Source organism: Ambystoma mexicanum, chromosome 1p, assembly GCF_040938575.1.
Source record: "Ambystoma mexicanum isolate Mex_15411 chromosome 1p, UKY_AmexF1_1, whole genome shotgun sequence".
Taxonomy (NCBI): domain Eukaryota; kingdom Metazoa; phylum Chordata; class Amphibia; order Caudata; family Ambystomatidae; genus Ambystoma; species Ambystoma mexicanum.
In genome coordinates, this window is record NC_090921.1 from 1,478,739,749 (window position 1) to 1,478,767,259 (window position 27,511).

A 27,511-nucleotide genomic window follows, 5' to 3' on the forward strand; every position below is an offset into this window, starting at 1 on the left:
ATATACCTGTCATGACCACTGTGAGGGGGCACAAGTTGTGCCACAAGCAGGCTCCCACCAGAACCCTGAGGGCCTTAAAACCACTGCAAAAGGGCTCCTGGAGCCAGTCCTGGCTCCTTTGGCACCAGGCTCATATGTAGGAAGGAAGGGCTGTTCAAACTAGGTCCTATTTATGTACATGGACCTTTAAATCCAACATGGAAGCACCCACACAGTCTAGTTCTAAGAACCAAGCTATGCGGTCTAGTGTTTTGGGTGTGGTTAGCCTGGAACTTCTTTCTCTGGTTCTACTTTACCTGGGCTATATAAACCACACCCTGACTGCAGAACACGCTTATTTATTCTGCAACCAGCAGCGTGATGCTCACTGTGTCCAGCTCCTGGTCTTCAGCATCTTCCTGTAATCCTACAAGAACAAGATTATTCTGTTTTACCTGAGAAAACACCATTCAGCACTCAGCATCTCAACTGGGCTGCAATCTGTGGAAACCGAGAGAAGAAGAAACATCACTCACCTGTGAGTACTAGCTTAAGGACTTCCGGCGAACCGCTACCACAGCTGCTGTTCGAACATTGTGACCTGCAGTAACGAGAAAGGGAAAAACAATGTTAGAGCGCGCGCTTCCAAAACATTGAATTCCATCAATCTTACCTGAATTCCATTGCGCTACGCCACGCTTGCATCCAGAGCACCACAGCAACATCTGCAAAGGAAAAGAGACATATTCAGTTTTTCATCGTGCTCTCATCCACTCGCAGCACCACAGCGGCCTGTGAGGAGGAGGAGAAGAAGAAGAAGAAAACAGAGGTTAGCTTTAAAAGCCAATAAAGGCGCGGCGTTGCGCGCTTTCTCTTACCTAGAAAACGTGCCTCTCCATCCGGCACGCCAGCATCAAGACCTTCGCACCTGAAAAGGAGATAAAGACATTAACGAATTCCCACCATAAACAGAACAAAGACTTACAATTAACAAACCTACCTGTGTACCAGCAGATTTGGGGCCACAGCAGGCCTGGGCCCAAGGAAGGCGAACTACACCAGTGAAGCAACTCGGGCAGCCCGCCAACAAACGTCAAGCACCCCTGTACAAGAAACGCAGGACGGATAGCTCGCCCTACAAATAACTAAGTTGAGAAAAGAACCCAGTGGGAAGGGAAACGGTCAGAGGGAGGTGGGAGATTCACCCATTAGAGACAGTTATCACAAATCCTGCCTTCTATAATTGCAGATTCATTATTCAGCACTGGGCAACTATGCATCCAGGGTTCCAGATCTTGGAGCCTTCCAGATGCCCCTAGGGTTATCAGGTGAATGTAACAATACCACATGAAGTTTCTGAGGTTCCTCGTAGGGGTCTAGCACTATCAGTTAAAGGTGATTCCCTTTGAGTTGACCTCCGCTCCAAGGGTCATCACCAAGCTCATGATGGTAGGCGCGGCGCACCTCAGGAGATCTGGATTCCATGTATTCCAGTAATTGGATGACTGGCTGATCCGCGGGAAGTCGACGCAGCGTGGTTTGTCCCACCTGGAGGACACCTGCTCACTACTCCATAGGCTGGGCTTGTCCTTGAATTTGCAGAAGTACCACGTGACAACAGTTCAGATGTTCCAGTTCATCGGCGCAGTCCTAGATACTCTGGTAGGGAAGGCCTTCCCGCCTGAGGACAGTCATCAGCATTGCGCAGCTGGTGAATTTATTCCAGAACCATGCCACCTTACCAGTAGCTTCCTTCCTCCTAGGCCTCATGGCCTCCTGTATTTTTCTTGTGCCGGAGGTCAGGCTGCAAATGAAAGCCCTGCAATGGGTTTTACGAGGCCAGTTGTGCCAGTACTTCAGAATCCTCAAGGATTCCCTCATGGTGTCCATGTCAGTGGTCAATAACCTTTTTTGGTGGGCCGACAGCAACAGTTTAATGTCGGGGGAACCCTTCTGTCCTATGTGACCTCAGGCCCGAGTGGTCACGGAAGCGTCTATGAAGGGTTGGGCCGCACCGTGGGGACTTGCAGGTGGGCAGCCTTTGGTCAGCAATAGAAGCCAGGTGGCACATCAACAGGCTGGAGTTGCGAGTCATCAGGATTGCCCTAAAGGTGTTTGCTCCATCTCTGGAAGGCAAGCATGTCCTGATCTTGACGGACAATACAGTGGTCATACACTACCTGAACAAGCAAGGTGGTGTGCACTCCCTCCCACTCTGCAGGAAGGTGATGCAGCTGTGGTTCTGGCTGTTGGAGAACCAGATCTCCGTCTCGGCAGTTCATCTGGTGTGGACAGAGAACAGCTTGGTGGATGCTCTGAGCAGACAGTGCATGGTCTCACACGAGTGGGAAGTGTGCCAGGAAGTCCACGACTAGGTTGTCTCTCTCTGTGGTACACCAGCAGTAGATCTGTTTGCCACGGAGTCCAGCAGGAAGTGCAGACAGTTATGCTCCATGGAATTCCCAGTGGTGCACTAGGGGATGCGCTTCTAGTGTATTGTACCTTCCCACTACACTATGTCTTCCCAGTCATTCCTTGGGTTCTCAGGAGATTGAACTGGTTTCGCGCAACCATGGTCTCGATTGCCCTGGACTGGGCAAGGAGGACATGCACTCTGACCTATTGGATCTGACCATCTGCCCACCTCTCTGGTTGCCATATCGCCCGTATCTCCTAACCCAGTCGTCGGAATATCGGATGTATCCCCAAACCCGGAGTCCCTCAACCTACATGCATGACTCTTGAGAGGATGAGATGTGATGACTGGGAACTCTCTGAGGAGGTGCTCCAGGTGTTGCTGGCTGCACGCAGACCATTGACAGGATCTCTGCATGACTGCAGGTGGAGAACATTTGTGGCGTGGTGCAGGTAACGCGAGATTGACCCTTTCAAATGGATTGTGTCCTCACACGTATTCCTCATTTTATGATAATTATGTTTCCAGCTTCAGCTGCTTCAGATTTCTTTTAGACAGGGGGCTGTGTGTGCCGTCTCGTCGAGTCGGCCCCTTGAGGGCCTCCGTTCGACTTTCGACATCCTCATCAGTTTAAGTAGCGCATGCAGCGCCCTTTGGCTTCAGTTCTGTTTTTCCGTGCTAATGCTTTGAAGAATTACGGCACGCTTTGTTTCTTCTGTGAACTTCTATAGTTATTTTTGTTCCGAAAATGTCTTCCCTGTCGGCTCCATCAAACGCCCAAGACATGCTTCAAGAAGTGCCAAGAGTGGATCAAAGATGTCGATCACCGACCCCCACAGCATATGTCTGTGTTGTCTTGGTACTGGTCACCATACCTCCGACTGTGGCTCCTGTCAGTGGATGACCAAAAAGGCTCTCGGGGAGCGTAAAAGTAAATTGGCAGTGGGGACGTTACCTTCGAAGAGTTCTAAAAGAGACCGATGAGTCTAGGTATTCTTCTCGACGTAAAAAATCTAAACTGTCCCAATCGAGAAGTCGATCACGCCATTCTTCGTTGTCTTCGAAGAAGGCCATGAAACAGTGTCATAAGTCATCTTCGACCTCCAGTGATTCCTCGGCTGAGGTAATCAAGTGTCCAACTTAATCAGACTCCCGAGCAAAATGGGATGGGTTTCGTAATGAAATGCTCAGAATCTTCGAGAATGCAACCTCAACCCCCTCGAAGGACAAGCAGAAAGTCCATGCCCCTGTCGATCTGCAAAAAGACAACTAAAGGAAGTCAAAGACGAAAATCTTCGAAGCCGAGCCTTAAGCCGGTTCTGCATCAAGAAAGATCTTGATCTGACCAGAAATCGTGAGGGCTTCGACAAGTCAGAAATCCAGTCCATCGAGGGTTTCCCTCGAAGCATAAGAAATCGACTACGTTGACGCCTTCGCTCAGACCTTCGGAGCCATCGGCACCAGTATCAACGCTGACAAAGGCGACTTCGAAGTCATTGTCGACTATTGCTTTGAGATTGTCATAGCCGGTGGTATTCCAGGAAAAGGTTTCCAAACATTTGCCCAAAAAAGATTTGTTTGTCTTTAACAGCCATCTGTGAAGATAATTAACCTTCAGATGATAACACACCACCAGTTGGGTTACAATATATTGTGAACACAGGATGGCACAGGGGCAACGTGCTGGTCTTGGAAGCAAGATCACACACAGCAACAGAGTTTTGAATCCCGGATCAGCGCTTAGAAACCAAACTCTGGTATTAAGCGTGTTCTAAAAAAAACAATAAAAACAAAATAAATGATGGCACCCCTAATGTGCCAGATGAACTGATCTCTGATGAGTCTAGATTAAAAGACTTATACGACAGCCTTCAGTCGGCCAGTGGGTTGGATACCTCTCCCGAGTTAGAATTTGGCAAACCAGATCCTACTGAATATGCTGACCCCTCATATAGGAAACTAATGAGTAAGGTTATAGAGTTTTTGGGGCAGGCCTTCCCCTTCTTTTGAGCAGGATGACATGACCGATATCTTGGATCAGGGTCCCCAGAAAGATAACATTTTGCCATTACACACTACATTACAAAAAAGTGTCTCTGTAAATTGGGAGACGCCAGAGACTGTGCTTGCTGTGAATACAAATATTGCGATAAAATACAGACCATCCTGCAGCGACCCAGAGTATCTGACTAAACAGGAGAGGGCGGGATTCACGTCTACCCCTACCTAGACGATTGGCTGATCATGGCTCGTTCACCCGAACAGGCCCTGGAACATCTCAGCATAACCTACCACTCCCTTCAGACTGGGGTTCTCCCTCAGTTACAAGAAGTCTCACTTGATACCATCTCAAAGACTTCAATTTATTGGAGCAGTCCTGGTTGCTTCCTCAGGAAAAGCCTCGTCACCCGAGGTGAGAGCTCAACATATTTTACAGATGGTCACCAAATTCCAGAGTGCCCAGCATCTTCCGGCCTTCGATTTCTTTTGAGGTTGCTCGGTATCATGGCATTCTGCATTTTTCTGTTGCCAGAGGCTCGTCTGAGAATGAGATCCCTTCAATTGTCTCTCAGGACTCTATGGTCCCAGTTTTCAGGCAGAATGTCAGACCACCTGAAAGTTCTGAGCAGAGTCTCTCAGGACCTTCTGTGATGGGCTTGCAAGGACAACATATTCAAAGGAGAATCTTTTTGGCAGCCATACCCCGAGATAACAGTTGTGACGGGCGCATCACTCATGGGGTGGGAAGCCCACGCCAGCGACATAACAATCAGCTGTCATTGGTCTCCATCAGTGGTCAAACTACACATCAACCTGCCCTCTGTACGGGGAAAGAATGTCCTGATAATGACGGAAAACAAAGTGGCTATAGATTAAAACAGAAATGGCCGGGGACAGATGACAACTACAGGAAGACGATACATTAGAAACACTTTACGATATTTCGGAGGGTGGGCATGCGGTGTCAAGAATAAAGGAGCTATTAATGTCACAGAAGGGGGACATGCTGGTGCAGACTAGGCAAAGGTGGGAGGCAGATTTGCAAGAGCAACTAACAGACGCAGCTTGGGGTAGAGTACTAGCCTATCATAAAAGTGCCGAGGAATGCGAAGCTCCAGTTAAGAGCTGTAAGTAACCCACAGGGCATATCTAACCCCGAAGGAGATTGCGAAATTTAGCAAGGCAACGGAACAGACCTGCCCGAAATGCGGACTAAGTAATGCAGACCTAGTGCATATGTACGAACATCCGGCAATATCAGGAAGAGATGGCACAAGCGTTAGCCAAGACAGGTATAACTTTGAACACAAGTACCCCTGCGGCCTGTATGCTCAGCATTTTTGCACAACCGCAACTGGCTAGACATGTCAGCAAGCTGAAAGACTTGGCATATATCCTGGCGAAACGCAGAATAGCAATGGGGTGGAAAGCGCACAAATGAGTCCAGAAGTGCATCTGTGGCGGAGTGGTCTCCAAAAATGGATGCTTGCAGAAACCTCAGTGTGGCAGGAGAAGCGGCCCACCGAGGCCTCAGAGAGCAAAACGTAGACCTAGACTCCTGGAAGCACATGGTGCAAGAACTGGTGGCCTCGGCGCACGACGATACCCAGATAATAACAAAGGTCCCGCCAGGGAAACCCATGATCCCAGGACGTGGTACCCGGACCTTCTGGACATGTCCATCTGCCCTCCATCCAGTACATCTTACACAAAGACAGGATCGTCTCTCGCGAGCAGAGGGTCGCGTTCTCCATCCAGAGGTCAAGACACTCAGCCTTCACGCATGGTTTCTGAAAGGCTGAGGTACAAGGATTGGGACCTCCCATATGACGTAATGAAGATCTTGCTTCCATCCAGAAGGCCAGCAACAAAATCTTTGGACCGCTGCTGTTGGAACAAGTTCAGCAGCTGGTGCAGGGATAAGAATGTGGATCCTTTCTATGTGACACACCTATGGTGCTTTCCTTTTTGTTACATTTGGCAAATCTGGGGCTCCAAATTGGAACAATGAAGGGTTACCTGGCGGCGCTATCTATTTTCCAGCACTCTTTAGAGGAGGATTCGTATTTTAAGATCCCACTGATTGTTCAATTCCTAAAAGGTCTTACTAATGCATTTCTACCAGTTGCATTCAATGTCCCTGTATGGGATCTCGATCTGGCGTTAACATTTCTACCATGCATTCCTTTTGAGCCTTTACACTCATGCCCATTAAGACTATAACATTCAAAACTGTTTTGCTTATTGCAATAACGTCAGTCCGCAGGATAAGCGAGTTGCAGGCTCGTTCCTGTAAACCTCCACATACGGTTTTCCATAAAGACAAGTTTGTTCTCAAGGTGAAACCTTCTTTTTTTACCTAAGGTAGTCGCCAACTTCCACTTGTCTCAAAAAATAATTTTGCCAACTTTCTATCCACCTCCCCATCTGCGAAAAGGAGGAGGAAAGATTACATTGACTGGACCCAAAAAGGGCTTTGTTTTTACATATATAGAATGGCAACATTTCGCCAAAATTACCAATTATTCATTGGATATACTGGCCCTAAATTGAGTCTAGCTGTTACAAAACAAACCATATCCAGGTGGATCATCCTGGTTATTGATGAATGTTACAGATTAGCGGGCAAGGACCCGCCGAGATGGCCCAAGAGCACATTCCACAAGGAGCATGGTAACCTATGCTACTCTTCAAAGAGGTGTCCCAATCAAAGACATTTGTTCAGCGTCCCCTTGGTCGTCTGTTCATACTTTTGTGAGACATTACTGCCTGGATTCATCTTCCAGTCACGGAGGACAATTTATTAATTATTAGAACAACATTTAATTTGTACTCCACCACCAAATTATTACTGCTTTGGGAGCATATCATAAGATGAGGAATATGTGGGAGGACACAATCCATTCGAAGAACAAGTGACTTACCCCTGGTGTAACGGTCTTTCAATTGGATGTTATATTGATGATGTTGACAGTCGAACGGAGGCCCTCGAGGGACACCAACTCGACGAGACGCCATTCAGCACACCCCGTCGAAAAAGAATTCCAAAGCAGCTGAAGCTGGAAATATAATTGTCATAAAATGAGGAATAAGTCAAAGGAACATCCAATTCGAAAGTACGTTACCAGGGGTAAGTAACTTGTTGTTCTCTTGCCCCACCACTACAGTGATGGAGTTCCTTCTATCACTGGCGTCGGCAGGCCTTCTGGTCCCCACAGTTCGAGGATATTTGGCGCCTTGTCTGTGTTCAAAAGGTCCCCGGATTGAGGTTACTTTTTACGATCCCGGTTATCGGCCAATTCCTGAAGGGCCTTGTGAAAAGTGTCTGCCTATTCCTTTTGTTGTCCCACATTGGGATTTAAATCTGGTTCTCACTTTCCTGATGGCGGCTCCCTTTGAATCCTTGCATGCTTGCTCTTTGAGGCTGCTTATGCTGAAGAGAGCCTTCTTGTTTGCTGTTACTACTTCCAGGCCGGTCAGGGAATTGCAGGCCCTTTGCTGTAAACCCCCTTTTTTGTGGTTCTTTTGCAAAACGTTCCCGCTAAAGGTAACGCCAGGCTTCCTTCCGAAGGTGGGATCAGTTTCATCTTTCACATGCTATAGATCTGCCTTTATTTTACCCATCTCTGCACCCCTCTAAGAAAGAGGAGCACTTCCATTGTTTGGGCACCAAAGGGGCCTTACGTTTTTATGTCACAAGGATGCTGGAATATTTGAAGACTGATCAGTTATTTGTGGCCTACTCTGAAGCTAGAAAGGGTCTAACTGTGATTAAGCAGACACTTTCCCGATGGATCATCTTATGCATTGCAGAATGTTACCAATCCGCAGGTAAGGAACTGCCTCCAGGCATCAGAGCACACTCGACCCGAAGGGTCTCCGCATCTACAGTCTTGCAAAGTGCAGGTTCCAGTTAGGGACGTTTGCAGAGCGGCAACTTGGTCCTCACTCCATACTTTTACAAGATACTGTAGCCTTGACATTTGCCCGTGGGGCTGATGCGCGCTTTAGCAGGGCGGTGTTACAAAACCTTTTACTCGAGCTTTCTGCTCACACCTATTATTTCACTACCTTGGGATTCTATCTGATGAGGAATCTGCGGGAGGAAGGCAATCCATTGAAGGAGAAATTGCTCACCATAATGTTCTTTCTTTGGATTATTCTCCTGCAGATTCCTCATCACCCCACCCATCCGTCCTCGCTCTGAAAGTGTTAGCAGTTGGTGCGTGTCTTTCTTGGTGAGAGGACACTTGGTGATGGTCCTAGAGTGACTGTTTTCTTTCTAGCAAGCTGCATGTCTTTCTCACTCTGTTTTTGAAGGGGTGAAAAAAGAATTATTATTAGTGTAAAGTTTTTCTACCCGGTCTGTATCCCTATGGGTTACTTGTTTATTAACCTTGTATTGGCTATTTTGCCTTCTTGTCTCACTATTTTCCTCTGCAGCAGTCGAGCACGGGGAAAAAAGGCGGGAACTGAGGAACGGGCATAGTGACGCAATATATATAAGACACTAGACGTCACCCGCGGAGCCGACGATTGAGCACTGAGCAAGATGGCTAGAGGGCCGATTCGATGTCTACTACGACCCCATGCAGCGTTTTTCCGTGCAACAGAGCTGGATGAGGATATCTGTCTGAGGAATCTGCGGCAGAAGAATCCATAGAATGAACATTACGATTAGTAATTTGCCCTTCACATGAACAAGATGTGGTTTTGAAAGCCTCCCCCGAGGAAGTCCCAGCAAGGGACATGTGGCAAACAATCTGTTTAGTCTCTCGATTGGACCTGAGCTAAAATGAAAATGTACTAATTTATTTCACAATGCAAACATATTTCAAAGTATTGCGCCTTGCTGTAACATTGAGTTTCAAATCTTAATTATGCTCACTCTAAATAGGTTTACCTATGACATGTTAAGAAAAGTCTAACCAAGCTATTTGTTTAATATGCATAACATTCAGACTAAACATATTGGCAAAATAGCCACCAAAGATAAGGCGGGGACATGACAAGTTTATTTCAGGGATTTTATTTAAAACTTAACTGAAAAGATCCCTTCTAATGAGGGGCAAAAAGAACATAATGCAGTAAGGCACCAGTAGGGGGTTCGCTGAGGTTGAAGTATTAGTGCTGCAGGCTCCCTAAGGGTTGTTTGCACACTAAAGGGCAACCTAAAGGGAGGGTTTCTTACAGAGGTACCGAATCCCCTGATTGCATTCTCCCACAGATTCCTCATCTTGTTGATGGATAGGTATCCAGCGTCAGATGCATGTACATTTGCTCAACAGGGGCCGTAGTGCAGCTCAATGACAACTCCCCCGTCGTATACGGCTGTGCCATTCCTCCACAATAGATGTGAGGTCAGGGTCTGTATAAAACTATGCACTAACCATCCTCACCTCTATTCTCTTTTTCTTCACGCTCAGCACGCTATTCAGAAGAGGCTCGTTGATTCGAGAGAAATAAATACTGCGTCCGTATATCTGGGTTTAAAAGCTGCAAGTACTCTAACTCCAAAATGTCCCTCACGGACCGACTCACTATATATGTGAGGTGTTTTGGTGAAGGGCATAACACAAAGCAATGTCGTTCTTGTCTGGCGATGAAGGAACACTTGGCTAAATTGGCTCTCGGCAGACTGCTGTCTAATGCCCCAGCAAAATGTCTTCCAACCTCATCAGAGCACGATACTGAGGAGTCGACTACCGAGAAACATTGAGAGGGACATGTCGCCATAAGAAAACAAGAGCTTTTGCCCTCTAATAGCAAAGCACCCCACTCCTCATCGTACACGAAAAAACACAGATGTGATTCTGACTCGGACGAAAGAGGTAAGTCATATCCTGCAAAGGGTGCATCTAGGGAGGAATGGGGGGGGGGACTTTAAAACCTAAATGCTCAAAGTATTTGAGAAGGCCTAGGCTGGTACGTTTTCTGCCTGAACGCTGCCTGTCGATACAGTTCCAACCACGCCCTATCGATCCGGGCCAAAGGCAGCTAAGATGGGTCAAACTCCCTCGAGACACTCCTAAGGAGAAACCCCTTCCTGCACCGTGACCGTTTGCAGCCCCTTCGGGCGAAGAAGCCCCTCGACCAGAGGCCCCACAAGATTGAAATGTTGTGCCTGACACTAGATCCGTGTTCAACTCGATGTGCTCGATTTTTGATGAGGGCGGTGACCCAATACCATTCAGGACCAAGCCTATTGGGGGTGCTGCCTTGGATCTGATGCCAAATTCTATGGCAGACCAGGCTGGGTTACTTGAACTGACTCTGGGCCTCAATGATGCCAGTGGTCCGGGCACCTCTCCAAAGGTGTAATTCCAGCAGTTGGATCCAAACGCGCAATACCGCAAGGGGTCTGAGACGGTTGTTATGAACTTGGAGCTCGTTGCACCGCCCAGCTGATTTCACAGTATGACCTGACCAACATCTTCGACCATGGCCAGCAAACTGAACATTCTTTGCTGTTCAATTCTTGACAATAGCACGGTCATAAGCTTGTTCTAGCGGTCGTGTTCTACACTGGCAGTCAATACAGAGTTTACAAAAAAGTATAATCCAGCAAGAGGCAACTTTCAATTTTTTAGGTCTCACCCAAACCCCAGAGGGGTTAGTGGTGCAGGCTGCAAAGTTTGCATCCTGGCCTTAGACATAGAACATCCCCACCAACAGGGTGTCAATAAAGTCAACACCTTGGTGAAAAAGTCTTTGCCTCGGGAAGCATGGCACTTAGGACTGTAAATGCCTCTTGTGCTTTTTTCAATTTATCCCATATCCTCTGTAGCACAATTTAGGAAAGCAACTGATCACCTCCAAGAAGAGCTTCTTAGATATACTGGCTAATGGCAAAGAAATCGCTGGTCAAGTGTTCCAATCAGGGTTGGACAGTTCAACTGTATGGGTTGTGCTATGGGCACTTCGGCAGGTCTGCTTCTATGAAGTGCTCTGGGTTCAAGCAAAGCTGCTGGACTTTGCCTTCAATGGCGAACATCTTCTTGGCCCCAAAGCTGATGAGTCCCTAGAAAGGATTAAAGTCACAAAGCTCACAGCTAAGCCACAAGGATTAGCAGTACTGCAACAGCCTCCACAGCAGAATGTTGACTTTGTGTCCAGAGGACAAGGTTATTGGAGGTACTCCACCTTTCCCGGACGGGTGCAAGCGCCCCAGGCCAAACGAGGACAAAGCAGGTTCCCAAGGCCAGATAGAGGACGTCGAGGCAGTTGACTGCAGCTGTTGCGTCAATGCCTCAGAAACCTCTTTGAGGTATCTCTTCTTCATATTTCACTGGTTGGAGCGTAATCTCCCGATTTGTTGGCAAATAGAAGGAAATTACCTCCTGACACCTGGGTCGTTCAGCTGATCAGTGGGGCTACCACCTCCTGTTTTTGAGTCCACCACCGGATATACCGCTACCTCCCCCTCCTGACACCCGGAACAGGAGCTTCAGGAAGATCTGCAGGCACTTCTTTTGAAGGCAGCACTAGAGGCAGTTCCAGCCGAGGAAGTAGGCTCGGGTTGGTACTCCCGATACTTCCGGGTTCTCAAGAAAGGATGGTGACGTTGAAGGAAATTCTCCAGGCTCTGCAGGTAGCAGATTGGATGGTGTCACTGGACGTTGAACACACCTACTTTCCTCTGCCTCACCACAGGAAGCACAGGAGGTTCCTGAGGTACATCTTTGTGGGCGCCCATTATCAATTCATACTGATCCCCTTTGGTATGACCTCCGCTCCCAGGGTCTTTACCAAGCTGATGGCAGTAGTCGTGACTCACCTCAGAGAAGCCGCAGTCTTGTGTGTTTCCATACTTGAATGATTGGCTGATCTGAGCACAGTCACCAGGGTCGTTTTCGCTGCATCTCAGACACCTGTTCACTGCTGCACGACTTAGGTTTCTTCCTGAACTTGGCAACGCCTGGTCAGGTATCTTCCAGAACTGAGTCTACCAGCGTCTGCTTACCTGCTGTTGCTGGGCCACGTTGGCATCCTGTATTTTCCTGGTGCCGCAGGCAAGGCTCCGTATAAGAGCCCTTCAGTGGCTTCTTAGGAGCCTGTGGGTGCAGTATTTTGTCGAGATGTCCGATGTGCTCCACGTATCGAGGTCTGTACCTAACGACCTGGCCTGGTGAAGCGACAGGACGAACATGTTGGCGGGAGAATATTTCTGTGTGACACGGCCGGAAGAGCAGGTCATAATAGACGCCTAAGTGAAGGGCATGGGACTCATCGAGACTCTCTACAAATCAGCGGTCATTGTTTTCAGAAGGAGAAATGTTACCACATTAATCTGCTGTAGCTGCAAACAGTAAGAATGGCACTGATGGCTTTTGCACCCTCTCTGCAGGGCAAACTCGTCTTGGTGTTAACGGACAACACTCTAACCATACATTACCCCAACAAGCAATCAGGCGTGAGATCACTGCCCTTGTGCAGAGATGCCATGCATCTATGGTTCTGGATGCTAGAGAACATCATCTCAACTTCTGCTGCTCATCTCTTAGGGGTGGAGTATGGGTTGGCAGATGCTCTGAGCAGGCAGGGCTCAGTCTCCCATGAGTGGAAGCTATGCTCTGACGTCAATTCATCGATCTTCAAACAGTGGGACAACCCATTGGTTGATCTGTTTGCAACAGTGAACAACACAGATTGCAAGCAATTCTGATTGAAGCAATTGCCCCATGGGGCAATGGGGGGAGTGTGTTTTTAGTGGAGTGGGCCTTCAACCACCATTATGTGTTCCTGCTGATACTGTCCATCCCTTGGGTTCTCAGGCGGTTGCGCAGATTCAGAGCCCACCTGATTTTACTGAGCATGGAGGACGTGGAACTGGCTGTATGCCCACCTCTCGGGCTTCCTCGGAGGCCAGACCTCTTGTCAGAGTTGCTTCACCCGGAACCCCTCAACCTGCATGCTTGGCTCTTGAGAGAGTGAAGTACAGAGATTGGGACTTTGTGGTCCCTGGTTGGGATCTGGACTTTGTTCTCACATTTCTGATGGCAGCTCTGTTAGTCTTTGCATTTAACTCCCATCTGAATCGTCGCACTGAAGACAGCGTTTTTGGGGTCAATCACGTACGCTAGAATGGTCAGTTAGTTGCAGGACCTCTCTAGTAAAGGACCTTTCCTGAATTTTTGTCTAGAACAGAGCATTGACCTACCAGTGTTTCACCCTCCACTCCATTCTTCCAAAGATGAGGAGAGGGTCCACAGATTGGATCCAAAGAGGCCGATGAGTTTTTACCTGGCTAGAATGGGCTCTTTCAGGAAGGACGACTAGTTGCATTTTCACAGTCCAGGCTGGGGCAAGCAGTTACTAAGCAAACTATCTATTCCTGCATAGTGCTGTGCATCTGAATGCTATCGGACTGCAGGTAAGGAGGTGCGAGCAGGGCTTAAGGCCCACTCTACCAGAGGGGTTGCAGCTTCCTCTGATCTCCAGAGAGGAGTGCCGGTTAGAGAAGTTTGTCACGCAGCAATGTATTCTTCTCTACACAAGTTTGGCAAGCATTACAGCTTGGACTTGGCCCGTGGGTCAGATGCGTGATTTTGGTAGGGTGGTCCTCCAGAACTTTTGGGTGACTTCCAACCCTCCTCCAGCATAGCTACTACTTTGGGAGTTGTATCAGGCTGGTGGAGAATGCAATCCATTGAAGGAGAAATTACTTATCAGTAATGTTCTTTCTATCTCCTACAGATTCCTCATCGCTCTCCCAGCCTACCCCGCTTGGAAGTCCATAGTCTTAATCACATTCTGCGGTCACGTTTCTGTGTGCAGTGACATAAGAAGCAGAGTGCTACGTTTTGGGCAGCAGCAGTTGGCTGTAAAGACTGCCCTACTTCTGGTTGCATTTAGAAATTAGAAATATGGAAGAAAAAGGTAAGCAAGCAATGGTTGTTTGCGGTTTGTTTGTATGCCTTTCCATTACTGTATGTTTCCTTTTGCAGGATGAGCCTGGGGGGGGGGGGGCAAGGGAGAGGCTAGTGTGTAACGGGTAAGGGGCCATAGTGCATACTTGTATACAACACCTGATTTCACGTCTGTTGTCGAGGAATGGTGCGTCCATATACAAGTGAGTGGACGATATCGAGCAGCACTACTGCCCCTGTTGAAAATATTTCTGAGTAACTGATGCTGGGTAGTTATCTATCAAGATGAGGAATCTGTGGGAGAGGAATCCATAGAAAGTACATTACTGGTAAGTAATTTCTCCTACTCTACTGTGCACAGATCTATGAGTTTGTTAACAGGTTTCAGGGTGGGGCCTGGATACCAAGTTCAAGTCTTTCAGTGAGGAGGGATTCACCCTTCTGACCTCTTAACAGCAATGGTGGGCTTCTGAGGGAGCAAGGCTTTTGATCCAGCAGGGAAGAGCAAGTCATTCGGAGCTGCCTTCCTTGCCAACATTACTCAAACTTGCACACCTTTTCTCCTAGGGATCCACCCCTTATGATCTGAGCCCCTCATCTAACCATACCCTGGCTGCTTCAGTTTTCCCCTCTCTCGTATTTCTTGTCCCTCCTCTGGCTTCCTCTTTGATCACACTTGTTTAGTTCTCTCTGATCTACTTCAAACTCCTCCTTGCCCTCTTTTTCACATCCACATTCTTCCTGATCTTCGACCTCCTCCTTGCTTTCATTCTTAGTCCTTTGTTCATCACTCTGGTGTTCAGCTCTCTCTACTTCCTTCCTAATTCCTGTGGTCTTTTTTGCAGGCCCACCTTTCAGCAACAGGATTATCTGCATTAATTTAATGTAATAAAATCAAAAAACATTGTCTGACACACCCTTGCAGATGGCAATCCGTCACAGGGTGGTAGGAGACATTTAGTACATTTTAGTCATAAAGGCACAGGTGGCATTACACAACCCTGCTGGCCTAATGCCCGAAATTGCCCAAACTCACGCCAAGATCTTCAAGTTTGATTGTGCTAGCTAATAGAATCTTAGCCCTGCACTAGATGTAAAGGACTCACCCCCCCCTCCATCTACCCCCCGTGAGACCGACTGACTGACGTCATTGGCTTTGAGCTCTGCCTGGGAGGAGTGTTACCAGACAATTGAGCATCCTAAGCAGCGTCCCATAGACATTTGGGAACCATGTAGGCTGCACCTCTCAAAACTGGAGGCATTTTCAATCGGTGTTGCTGTCCCACTGCTTCTCCAGAAACATGGTGGGCTTATTGCAGTTTAGGTTTTTGGCTGTCCCTCTTACAGCAGTGAGGATGGTGGGAAATGGATCAGACATATTTGCTCATAAGATATCAAATGATGCTGTGACCTTCTATTGTATGATTGATTACAATATTAGCTGATTTGTACAGATAAGTTACATAATGTGTGGTTGTGATCTTGAGTTTTTGGAAGTTCTAGGGATAATGAGTATTAATAATTATTCGAATCTGTGAGCAAATGTTGAATGTTTGGATTGATAGTTCAATTGGCATTTTGTGTTATTCCTTTGCGTAAGTAAAATTATAGGAATGTGAGGTCATACTGGTGTATGTCTATTGATTGAACACTGCTTGAATTTTTTGGCTTCCATTTTTTACCATAGAATGTGGGGAAGGCAGGAGACCACCCAGCCCCCTACACCTGAAACCCACCCCCTCTCCACCACTACCAATATTGCCTGACCCCAACCCACAATATACATGTTGCTGGGAAAATTCAAGCAAAATAGATTTGAGCAGTTTGGTGCCAGGCAACAGACCGTATACCATGTCGTACGTCAGCAGGAAGTTGCATTAGTGTACATGAAGCAATATTGTTTTAAAACAAAGATTTTTTTTAAAAAAAAATTTAATGGCCCTCAAACACCACATCCTTCAACTTGTGATCACTCTCGTGACACTAAAAAGGTTTGTGATCGCTAGATAATATTACTATTCAATAGGCTCAACAAACTAATATATCTGTCAAGCTGAGAGTTCTTCAATTTTGGTGGCAACTAATTGATGAATCTTCCATTTTACTTTAGGTATGGGATTCGGTATGTTGCAAAAGTGCTTAAGAGTTCATTAACTGAGAAGTTCCCAGATGCTGCAGAAGAAGACATTCACAAGGTTTGTGAAATTTCATCCCTAATTTTTATGTAACCCCTACATTTTTAGTCGTCCTAAAGAATCCAATGCAATTTCTCTAAGATGAACTTTAGATTAGATGCTTTGGTAGATGTTTGAACCATGAGCCAACGGTTTATACTTTTTGCGGGGGTGGAGGTAGGTGTGTCCTGGAATGGAGTGGAAGTTTCAGTTCTTATGCTTTTTGGTGAGACTTTTCACGTAGATGAGTTTCTAAATCACATTTAGCCAATTACTCTCATTGAGCTACGAGAATGTGATGTTTTAATTTATATAGAACACAACTGCAACCAAGGTGGTCTTTTTGAGCATATTGTGCACTACACAATAACAAAAGATCCAGTGCTCTGCAGCCATTCATCTTGGGGAATCATGAACTACCTAATTTCCTTTGGGGAAGTATGGATTGTATTTGTGTTCTTTCTTATAGAAGCAAGCCAAAAGCACAAATAAACATCTTTATTATGGCATCTTTAACCATGAACCTTGCTTGTCATATGTTCTACAGTTTAGTCATCAGCGGCAGCTCCTTTTAATCAGGTATCTCTTTTTTAAATATTAAGGCTCCTAGTCTTATGGGGGAGTATGTGAAAGACTTGCATGGGAATTCCTGCTTAGTGCTGCCATTCCCTACTTGTCAATTAAGTAAAGCTCTATTCAGTCAAAATAATTCCCACCCTTGTTTTCTAATGAAGTCCTTTCTCCCACAGATTCTTCATGCTTTGAAATATCCCTGTTTGCAGTCTGGGCCCTGAGACAGTTTGTTAGCCGCTAGTGGGTGCCATGTGGTATTGTACTGATATAGTGTCAGTGGCGCTACTGTCACTGAAGGGATCATCCACAGTACATAATTGATGTCGCACAGGATATTCACCTGTTTCTTGTTTGTGGGAACAGAGTCACTAGACCAGATGAGTTCTTCAAATTATTTTGGTAAATATTTACAATCCCCCCTAAAATCCTCTGGTTTTTAATCCTGTAGAGATTGTTAGTGCTGTGCCAGATGCCCGTGCTGCCTGCCCATAACATTGACAGTTGTGCTGCGTATTCTAAACCCTGCACCCAAAAGCAGTAATGTAGTGTCACCAAAGTTGTAACTATATTCCACAAACCGGATGGGAGTTGGGCATGCAAGCTTTTTTCCAACGCTATATGTGTATTATTTATAACCTAAGTAGTACATGGCAATACAGTTGACACAAGTTAAAACTAACACTGATTGTGGGCCAAAACGATCCCTTTAAATCCCATGGCCTTTCGTATAAGCATAAAACGTACAAAGGTAATTCAAAATAAAATGCAAAACTTAGGTTAAAAATAATCAATGCACAATATAGATTAAAATCATACAAGCCATAAGCACATACATTCAACCCAGTTAAGAAAAAGTCAAACCGTTTCAGATGTTTACTTACCATACCTGCACCATAATCAATGCTTGACCAAAGAAAGTTCCAGGGCATATTTCCATATGCATGACCTCACAGCCTCCACATAAGTCCCTGTCATTCACTAAGAGGGAACAATATGGCCCAAATGTGCTCTTGACTTTCCAAACTCTATATAGAAAAGTCCCATATTTCTCACCTGATCATCAGTTACCCAACAAGAAAGCCATTGCCTCATTTGTAGAACATATACCTTCAGCTCTGCGTCTTGGTCGAAACATTTTTTTCAGTATTTGTACAGATGGCAAATATGTAAGTTAAGTGGTGTTTTCTTAACCATTCCAAAATTACAGCTTTAATAACTAGTATGGATCACTTTCCAAGATTTTTTAGCACAATGTAACAGCAGCTTGTCACTGCGGGCTAATATAAACAAATGTCTTGCCTTTGGCCTGGAAACTCGATGTAGTCTAGACAGTTTAACACCACATAGATGAAACTGGTCCCGTTGGATTCTTCCAAAATCAGGCTAGCCTTAATCTTGCAGCTGTCAGTGAACATGAAATTAAAGTAGCAGAGCGGCCCATGGCTGGATAGGACTCCTTGTCTGTATTTCCCAAGACCACTACCACCGGATTAAGGGGCAAATGAATGTTGGATTTTTCTAATTTTTTTATTTCTTTCCAGAAGAATTGTGCTTGGCTGCTTGACCAGCACATCTGTGCCATTGTTGCTACATCGCCACAGCCACTCCAACAAAGCAGGGAATGTTTCGTGTCAATTTTATGAAATTTTTCCAGGAGCAAGTACCATCTACAGCAATTAATAAGCGTTCTTCTTGTTGTCTAAATCGGACTCTGTGATGGGTTTTGGTCAGGCAAGTTTAAGAAGGAATCTTTATTTCCACAGCACTGCAGGAGACCAATTCAAAACAGAGTAATCCCTGTAGAGCGAGCCCCCCTTTTCTCAGTATTCAACATGCTTTATCTTTTGTAGCCACATAGGTTTCCATACCGAGACAGTTAAGGTTTTATATGATCTCATCAAAGTGAAACATAGGACCAGCTATATTGTTCCATTCCGACCCTAATACCAAGGATGGTATAAGGATGAATATGCAGTTAATGGCTAGATAAGGAAATCACTGGCATACTAGCCCACACTTGCAAATTGCAAAGCCAAGGAGGCTTTATCAGAGATGGTAACATGGCAGAATATATACAAACATGAAGTGAATAATTTATTTTCTCTATGCTTTAACAGCCATTGATTCTAGATTGAGTTCGACTCTGTTGGGCCTTGTTCTTACTATGTCAAGACCCTGGTTTATGAATTTACATTTGTACTTAATGTTTTACCTCGCACAGTGCACCATAATATTTTCTGTACTTAAGAGTCATGCTTGTTTGTCAGGTTGGAACCCAAACTCCTCCCATCTATTCATATGTGGTCATCTGTTCTTTCTAGGACCCTGTAGAGTTTAGGTACCTGGCCCTTGGGCATCCCTTCTGCTGGGGTTGTTTCCAATAGAGCGTCTTGACGAGGTTCCATTGCTCACTACGTAGCATTAGAAACCCAATTTCTAACACTATCACAGTGGAAGTGTTTAGCTTTTATGACCTTCATTTTTTCTTTCCATTATAGAAAAGTAAGGGGCACACCTGCTTTGCTTATTTGTTAGAGAATATAAACCAATCAAGGTCCATGCATGAATGGCCCTGACGAACATTCACGGTAGTAGGCAGGGTTGCCAAAAGTCTGGTATAGTCAGCCAACCTCAGCCTTAATACTCCACAATTTAAGCACCATATGAAAGAGTAGCGCACATTGAGGGCAACAGTTGTCCACCAAATGTTCTGTGAAACCATCTGGGAACAGAACTGTATTGATGTACAAAGATAGCCAATTCAACCTCTTCCCTTGATAGTCCGCCTTCCACCTCTGATCAGTGTTGGCCCGCAGTCTAGGTATATTGGTAGAAGCTACAAAAAAAGTTGAGCAAAATCAAGATGGTCCCGGTTTCATGTCTTTATACCGAAGTAATTTATAACGAATGCCCATATATTGAATCTTTTATATTGAAAACTTTTATAGTGAATGTATGTTTTGTTTGTTTTTCCACCTAGCCCTTGTTTCCCACCCCTAAAACCCATACCAACCGTTGGCAAAAAATATTGAACCCTTTACCCCACCCTAAATACATTCACTATAAAGGTTTTCAATATAAAATATTCGATATATGGGCATTCAATATACAAGATCCGATATAAACACTGTATACCATGGTCCTTTGACGTGTTCAGCCAAATACATATAATTAATATTTGCCTTTTGGTCCCCACCACATTGTTTGGTCACTTCTTTGTCAACCAGGTTTGTAATAAAACTATCCAATTTTTTTTTATTTTTATTATTTATTTGCATTTAGTTCATTTACAAGAATAATTTCGAGTAGAACCTTTGCAAAAGAACAAGTTGAAATCCATGTAAAAAGAAAAAAAAAAAAAAAATTTAAACATTTGAAATTACATTATTTTACATTAGCACACAATACTTTAAAATACTTTAAAATACAATTTAAAATACAGGTGCAAGAGAAAATATACCAATCAATTTACCAACTAGGCATTTCATTCTCCACTCAAAATAAGTTCTTTTTCTATATGTTTACAAAAACTTACTAATTCATAAATTAAACGGTTGTGAGTTCCTTGCATCATGCGAGACCATAAAAACTCGAGGCAATCCTCAAACTCTATATCAACAAATTTAATAAATCTTGCTGTACGTATTTTGTTAAAATGGGGACAATAGAGTATGAGATGCTTCAATGTTTCGTGTGGTTCATTGCACTCATCAAATCGACATCCCACAGCAAATGTGGTGGCATTTGTTCGCCAGTTCTTTGTTAGTTTCACAGGGGAATAAAGTGATATGTGCATAGCGAGGGATGCGCTGTTTAACAAAGGCACCATATTCTTCATAAGATTTGTATGTCATAATCCGATCAATAGTTACACACCAGTCTAAATCAAAAAGTTTTTTTTTTTGCATGGCACGGGCGAAGATGGACATCATTCACTGTAATATTCACTTCACTTAAAAGTTGTTGCATTTTTAGTTGATAATTATAAAAGGAAGGAGGACAGTGGATACCCAGCATCTTATTCAAATCCGCATATAGCGAATTAGTCGGTGGGTAATTCATTTTTGCAAAATGAGATAACTGTATCCATTTCCATCTAGATGATAGTGCCACCAACCCCAATTCATGACGTATGATGGCATTTGGAATGGACATAGGCAAGAACATTGCTGCTTTTAAAAGTGAACCTTGTAAACAATCCAACATATTAGACATATCACACAAACAAATATCTAGTGCATAAAGAATGATACTCTGAGTCTTCAAGGACATAAATTCAATTAACGGAGTTAATGAAAATTTGCAGAACCGGGTATAAATCCTTTTCATTTGCCAAAGGAGTGTCCTGGTTTTGCATTTGATAATGTCTGTCCATACCTTGATGGAATTCTGATCAGAGAGATGATACCCCAAATAAATAGCGTTGGTAATACAAGATATCTGCGTATCCATAATATGCCATCTAAAACTGCCCTTTTTCTGCTTCACTCCAAATTTCATAATGGCAGTCTTTGCCGGGTTGGGAGTCAAATTGTGGTCCTTTGCAAATTCCTCAAAAAGTGTTAATTTCGTTTGTAAACCTACAGGAGTAGGGTCAAACAGGATAATATCATCTGCAAAGGTGATCCATTGCAAAGATATACTCCCAACCTTCACAGAGAACAGGTTCATATTTTCCCAGTTTTTATCCAGATCCGCCATGTATAGATTAAACAGGGTTGCTGCAAGGTTGCAGCCCTGTTTCAAGCCCAGTGCTGTTCCTATTGGAGCTGTGGTGCCCCCGTCCTGTGATATTTTTATTCTATAAGATGTATTGATGTGCAATTTCCTGATCCAATACATTAAATCTTTTGGAATTCCGAAAGCCAACATTTTCATCCACAATAAGTTGCGGACAACATTGTCAAAGGCCGCACTCATGTCAATCATTGCGATATATACCGGATTAGAGTTCTTATTTTTTGCTCCAGCAATAACGTGCGCAAGGATAGTTGCATTTAGAGTGGTACTCATATTCTTTCTGAAACCCATTTGAAATTTAGAATAAAGACCCTTGGACTCAATAATTTTCTCCAAATCGTGAAGAAGTAGAATTGCAAAGATTTTAGCCTCGGTATCGATTAGAGAAATCGGGCGATAATTTTCAGGACAGGAAGGATCACCCCTCTTAAATATGGGGACTATGTTTGCAGTTAACCAAGATGGTGGAATTTCCCCAGAGTTGAAGATGGTTTCGAATTTGGTATTTATAATTTCTGCCCACATGGCAGGGTCCGCTTTATAGAGACAAGGGGGAAGCCCGTCTGGTCCTGCAGCCTTAGAATACGACAGCCTCGAGATTGCCCAAATTATGTCACTAATGCTCCAATTAAACCGAGGGATCCTGGTAGGGTCTAGCAATATACCAGGAAGAAATTGGAACTTATGAGGTAGTTGATATTTGGCAGTTATATACGTCTGCCATGTCTGATCAGAAATACAATTTGGCATAGATAACACGGCATTTTTTGGGTCAGCTTTTAGAGTACGCCATATAACTCGAGTGTCACGTGACGTGATGGCATGGATTAGAGTACAGTTCTCCTCATTGTGTCTCGAGATCCGGGCGAATCTTAAGTTTTGTTTGTACTGAGAGATGATTTGATTCCGCCTTTCTCTGAGTCTTTCAGTGCCTAAAACATTATATTTTAATTGTCTAAGGGCCTTGTTTTTTCCCTTTTCAACAGTTTGCATTTCTGATCGTAGATGTGAGTATGTTTCGAACTACTGCGGTTTTTACAAAATTTGAGCAAAACAGTGTCAACTATTTTGGAGTAATCCCTATCAGATAGTTTTATTCTTAAATTGGCACCATATTGGTCAACTCGCAGTGTTTCTCGAGATATGTGTTTAACAATCTGATCGCACAAGCCATTGTTCCACCTGATTGAGTGCTGAGGGCGATCAACTTCTACTGCTGCTAGTGAACTATTTGTCCCTAGCAATTGACATTTCAATTTCAATGATGTTATAAGTTGTGCATGATCACCAATCAATATAGGATCTATTACTAATGGGGCCATGTAAGCTATAAGATTACGAGATACAAAGATAAAATCTATCATTGACTTCTTAACTCCTCTTTCCCATGTAATTTTTGATTTCATATCGTGTGTCGCCAAGAGATCATGTCCCAATCAGTTAAGAGTTCTCTAAACTTGGCTCCTCTAATGCATGCTAAGGTTGCGAGTGTAGATAGACTAGATTCATTCACATTTCTACAGTCACAATTAAAATCGCCACCAAGAATGATCTCATAGTTCTGATAGATACTAGCGGAGAGTTCCAAGCATGCTTCAAGATCGTCAAACATCTCTTCAATAGTTAAATTGGCAGGGTTCCAATATAGTGAGATGATAATTAATGATGGATATCTGATTGAGGATATATTAAGATGAACCCCTAGTAAACTCGGAGAGTTCCAAACTAAATTAGGTTGGGCTTTAAATGAAGTATTTATTGCAATCGATAAGCCCCCAGATGGGCGGCCTGATAAATGTCTCTTAGCTAATGAGTTAAAAGTAACATAACCAGGGATAAGTAGAGGTTCTGTTTTCATCGACTCTTGAATTATGATTATAGTTGGTCGTTCATCACTGATAAGATTGAGATGCCAGTTCATTAAATTCACAAAGCCACACGAATTCCAGGATATGATTTTAAGTTCTTTGTGATTAGATAGCTATGTGACTGGTTTTGTAGGTAATGAAGTAGTATTAGAAGACAAAATGGCCAAGAGCATAGGTTCCAGCCAAGGAAGGCCATTTGTTTGAGCTACAACTTTCAGAATCTCAGCCAAATCAGGTCCAGAACCCATATTTGTTTGAACAATGGGTACGGTCATATCAATACAATTTCCATCGATCACTTTAGGTGGATCTAGGAATAGAGCAGCATCATCCTCGGATCCGAAGGTAAGTAATACCAAACCCTCTCTTTTTATTTCCCCCCGATTGGACCAAATAAATTTCATTACTGCCTCAGAACCAAGATAACACAGGGCCCTGAAGTTGTTGATTCTGGCCAGGGAGACTCTGGTAATATCATTGGATTTAACCATTCTCAATTGAGGTATTTTTGAGAAAAGGGAGAAGATAAATGAACGATTAATACGTTTATCTACCAATTCCTCAGCATTTCCTTCAAATCCTATGATGTATTCCTTCATCTCATCTGACTGCAAGGGCCTGTGTGAAATTGGCGCTGAGACAACTAGAGTTCCTGCTTCAACAGCAGGATTGATTAATAAATTATTAGGTTGTTTTAATAAGATCTTGCTATGATTGTTTGTGTTCTGATTGTCCATATGGAAAGTTTTACTCCGAGCTACAGAGGCTTCGCCATTTTTATACAAGAGAGGATTGGTATTCATGTTTTGTGATAGTGTTCTGCTTTGCGCAGGGCCATGTATAAATATACGATTTGGAGTCATTACATTATCAAATGATCCAGTTTGATCGAAACAGCTGAATTTAGGACTCTCCTTATGAAGCACGGCCGATGCCTCAACCAAAGTAGTTCTTTTTCCCGTGCCATTTACTGCAATTACCGATTTAGTCATATTCACCTCCTCTTCTATGGTATTAGTTATTTCATCTGCCTCTACCTTCCCTATTTTACCAATGCCATTTACAGCAACTAAGGGTATATTTTTGGGCTGTTCGGAGATATTGTTCGCAGAGAGTTCAATAGTCACATCCCTCGAACATACTTCACTATATGTTTTCCTAGTTAGTGAAATCGAATTGTCACTACCATGAGGGCCCGGGTGAATAATGTTGTTTTTCATCGTACGACATCTCCCTATAATCGGGAAAAAGTCCCTTAAGTTACTTTTTACTACAGAGCCGATAACAGGTTCGATTAGAGTTGTTGCACATCCGTTGTCCTGATTATCTAACACCCTTAGAGACATTTCACATAATTTTGATTTGATCAAAGGTTTAGAAATCGTAATTTCCTCAGATATACTATTCACTGGATTAACGATGCCAGACTTAAGATTAGCAATCTGAGGAGGGGACAGCACCCATCATAAGTGACTTGGTAATAATACCATTTTGACTTACTTCCTCCGATGAATTAGTAACCGGGGTAAGAGCATCTTGGCTTTCTTTGGACAGTTGTCCTACATCAATATGATCTTCATCGATTAATTCTATACTAGGAACCAAGTAAGTATCCTTTCCATGTCCATCATTCTTATGTAATAGTGCTTCCTTCCTACGCTTAGCATATCTCTTAACGGCTCGCAAGTGATTTTTTTTAACTCGACGGGACATAAAAGTAAAAGGTTCCTCAGTAACAGTGTTCTGTCTCTGTTTTTTTTGTGATTCGATTTCTTCAAGGAGAGCAGATGGGCTATCGGGAAACCGCATTAAAGGTTCCATTTTGGTGAAGTGAGTTGTAATTGTGAAATTCAGTGCATCGACTGATGCCTTAATTTCTTTCAAGTCATTGTCGCACTTACATTTCACAGGTTCAATTAATGCGATTGATTGCACTGTTCCAAGCTGTTTACATATAAATCGTGCCTCCCTGCCTCTTCATTGCTATGGCCTTGTCCTCTAATTTCAGATTGAATCGATCTTAGGGTGTCAACTGCAGTGATAAACCCCTCGATTTTATCCATTTTGGAGCAAAGATAATGCAAGATGGCCTTAGTTTCCTTTAATTCAAGATGAGTGAGCTCATGACCCTTGTCAAGGAGATCTAGAATTTTGGTGATCACCGGAAGAGGGGTTGGGGATTGATTTTCGATTCCGCGCACACTATTCGTACCTACTCCAAGATCCTCAATTGATACTTTATTTGAAACGTTAAATTGATCAGGCGAGAATGAAAGCGTGCGCGGAATTGCTCCAATTGGTGCCTCATCCGATACATCATCATCTATTTTGGTATGATAACTCCTATTAGTATTTCCAATGGTGCCCGAATTTGTTGTGCCATATACTAGTGGAGTCATCATACTAATAGTTTGATGGACTTGTGCATTTAATGCAGCCATCTTCTGCAAGGTAGTGCTAAATTGCACTTTGTTAGGGGTACATGAATCCGATCGAATCATACTATCATTCGTATTTACATCTACAATCTCTTTTTCCTCAATCTTTGTTGGGGCATCCATAGAAACAGAGGAAGTAGCATGCACTTGGGCTACATGAGTAGAGCAGTTACCAGTATCTAAACAAACCACAGGGACAGTAGGTATATTGTCATCTACCATGTCAATTAATGGCACTTCATGATATGAAGTTCGACCCTTGCATACCGTAGAGTCAATGCTGGAAGATGTTAAAATGTTAGTTATTGCCTCAATGCAACGCCCACTTCGCAGGCCATTGGCCATTGTAAAGAGGAGGTACACCAAATATAAGAATACTATTTACAAAATATCAAAAAAAGCAAACACCTTTCCTAATGATGGGTCAGAGAATTAAAACGTGATGTAACAACCTTCTCAAAGTAAGCAAAGAATTCAGCACTGTGCGCTATCATGAAACAATACTTCTCAAGAACTTAGCTCGTGCCAGTTGCCCAGGTCACAGCCAAACAGCACAACAGCGACTCCAGCCCTTACTGCCTCCAGGGCTTAACGCCGCAAGGGTGGTTGTGCCGGCGATTTCAGTGCTGGGTGAAGTCACGTGACCAAACACGTGTCGGAGTTCAGCTCCGCCCCCTCCAGGAAGCGGTTACTGCAGCAAGAGCAACGCTCGCAGTGCTGCCAACGGGGTGCGCAGGGTGAAAATGATGAAATGACACAGCACTCCTTGTAAAAGTGAATGAATCCGCCTCACGGGCGGTTGTGCCGGCGATTTCAGTGCTGGGTGAAGTCACGTGACCAAACACGTGTCGGAGTTCAGCTCCGCCCCCTCCAGGAAGCGGTTACTGCAGCAAGAGCAACGCTCGCAGTGCTGCCAACGGGGTGCGCAGGGTGAAAATGATGAAATGACACAGCACTCCTTGTAAAAGTGAATGAATCCGCCTCACGGGCGGTTGTGCCGGCGATTTCAGTGCTGGGTGAAGTCACGTGACCAAACACGTGTCGGAGTTCAGCTCCGCCCCCTCCAGGAAGCGGTTACTGCAGCAAGAGCAACGCTCGCAGTGCTGCCAACGGGGTGCGCAGGGTGAAAATGATGAAATGACACAGCACTCCTTGTAAAAGTGAATGAATCCCAATTTTAAACAATGTATGTATACAGACCAGATGATGATTGTAATTATATCCCTTAATGTAATGATGTTTGATCTTTAGAATTGAGGCTGCCACCTTGACAGCCAAAATAGTTAGCAATTCAGCTCTTTTCAGCAATAGCTTGTGTTATTTCAAAGACCCTTTAGTTTGTACTGCAACTCATTCTGCTGTACCGCACCCTCAAATGTATTCCTGGGAGCTGGGTGGCTTGTAATTTCTTCCCTCAAACACAGTCCCACACCATACCATTTTAAGGTTGTTG

The 27,511-nt window shown here is 44.2% G+C and overlaps 1 protein-coding gene across 2 annotated transcripts in view; it reads left to right on the top strand.

Annotated features, from left to right (window-relative positions):
• The window catches only part of IQGAP3 (IQ motif containing GTPase activating protein 3), a 1,503,259-nt gene that overhangs the window by 1,057,890 nt on the left and 417,858 nt on the right, over window positions 1-27,511 (top strand). For both annotated transcript variants that reach the window (XM_069607146.1, XM_069607147.1), the window contains exon 28: window positions 16,376-16,460. In XM_069607146.1, the coding sequence (XP_069463247.1) occupies window positions 16,376-16,460 (85 nt within the window). The remainder of the gene's footprint in view (window positions 1-16,375; window positions 16,461-27,511) is intronic.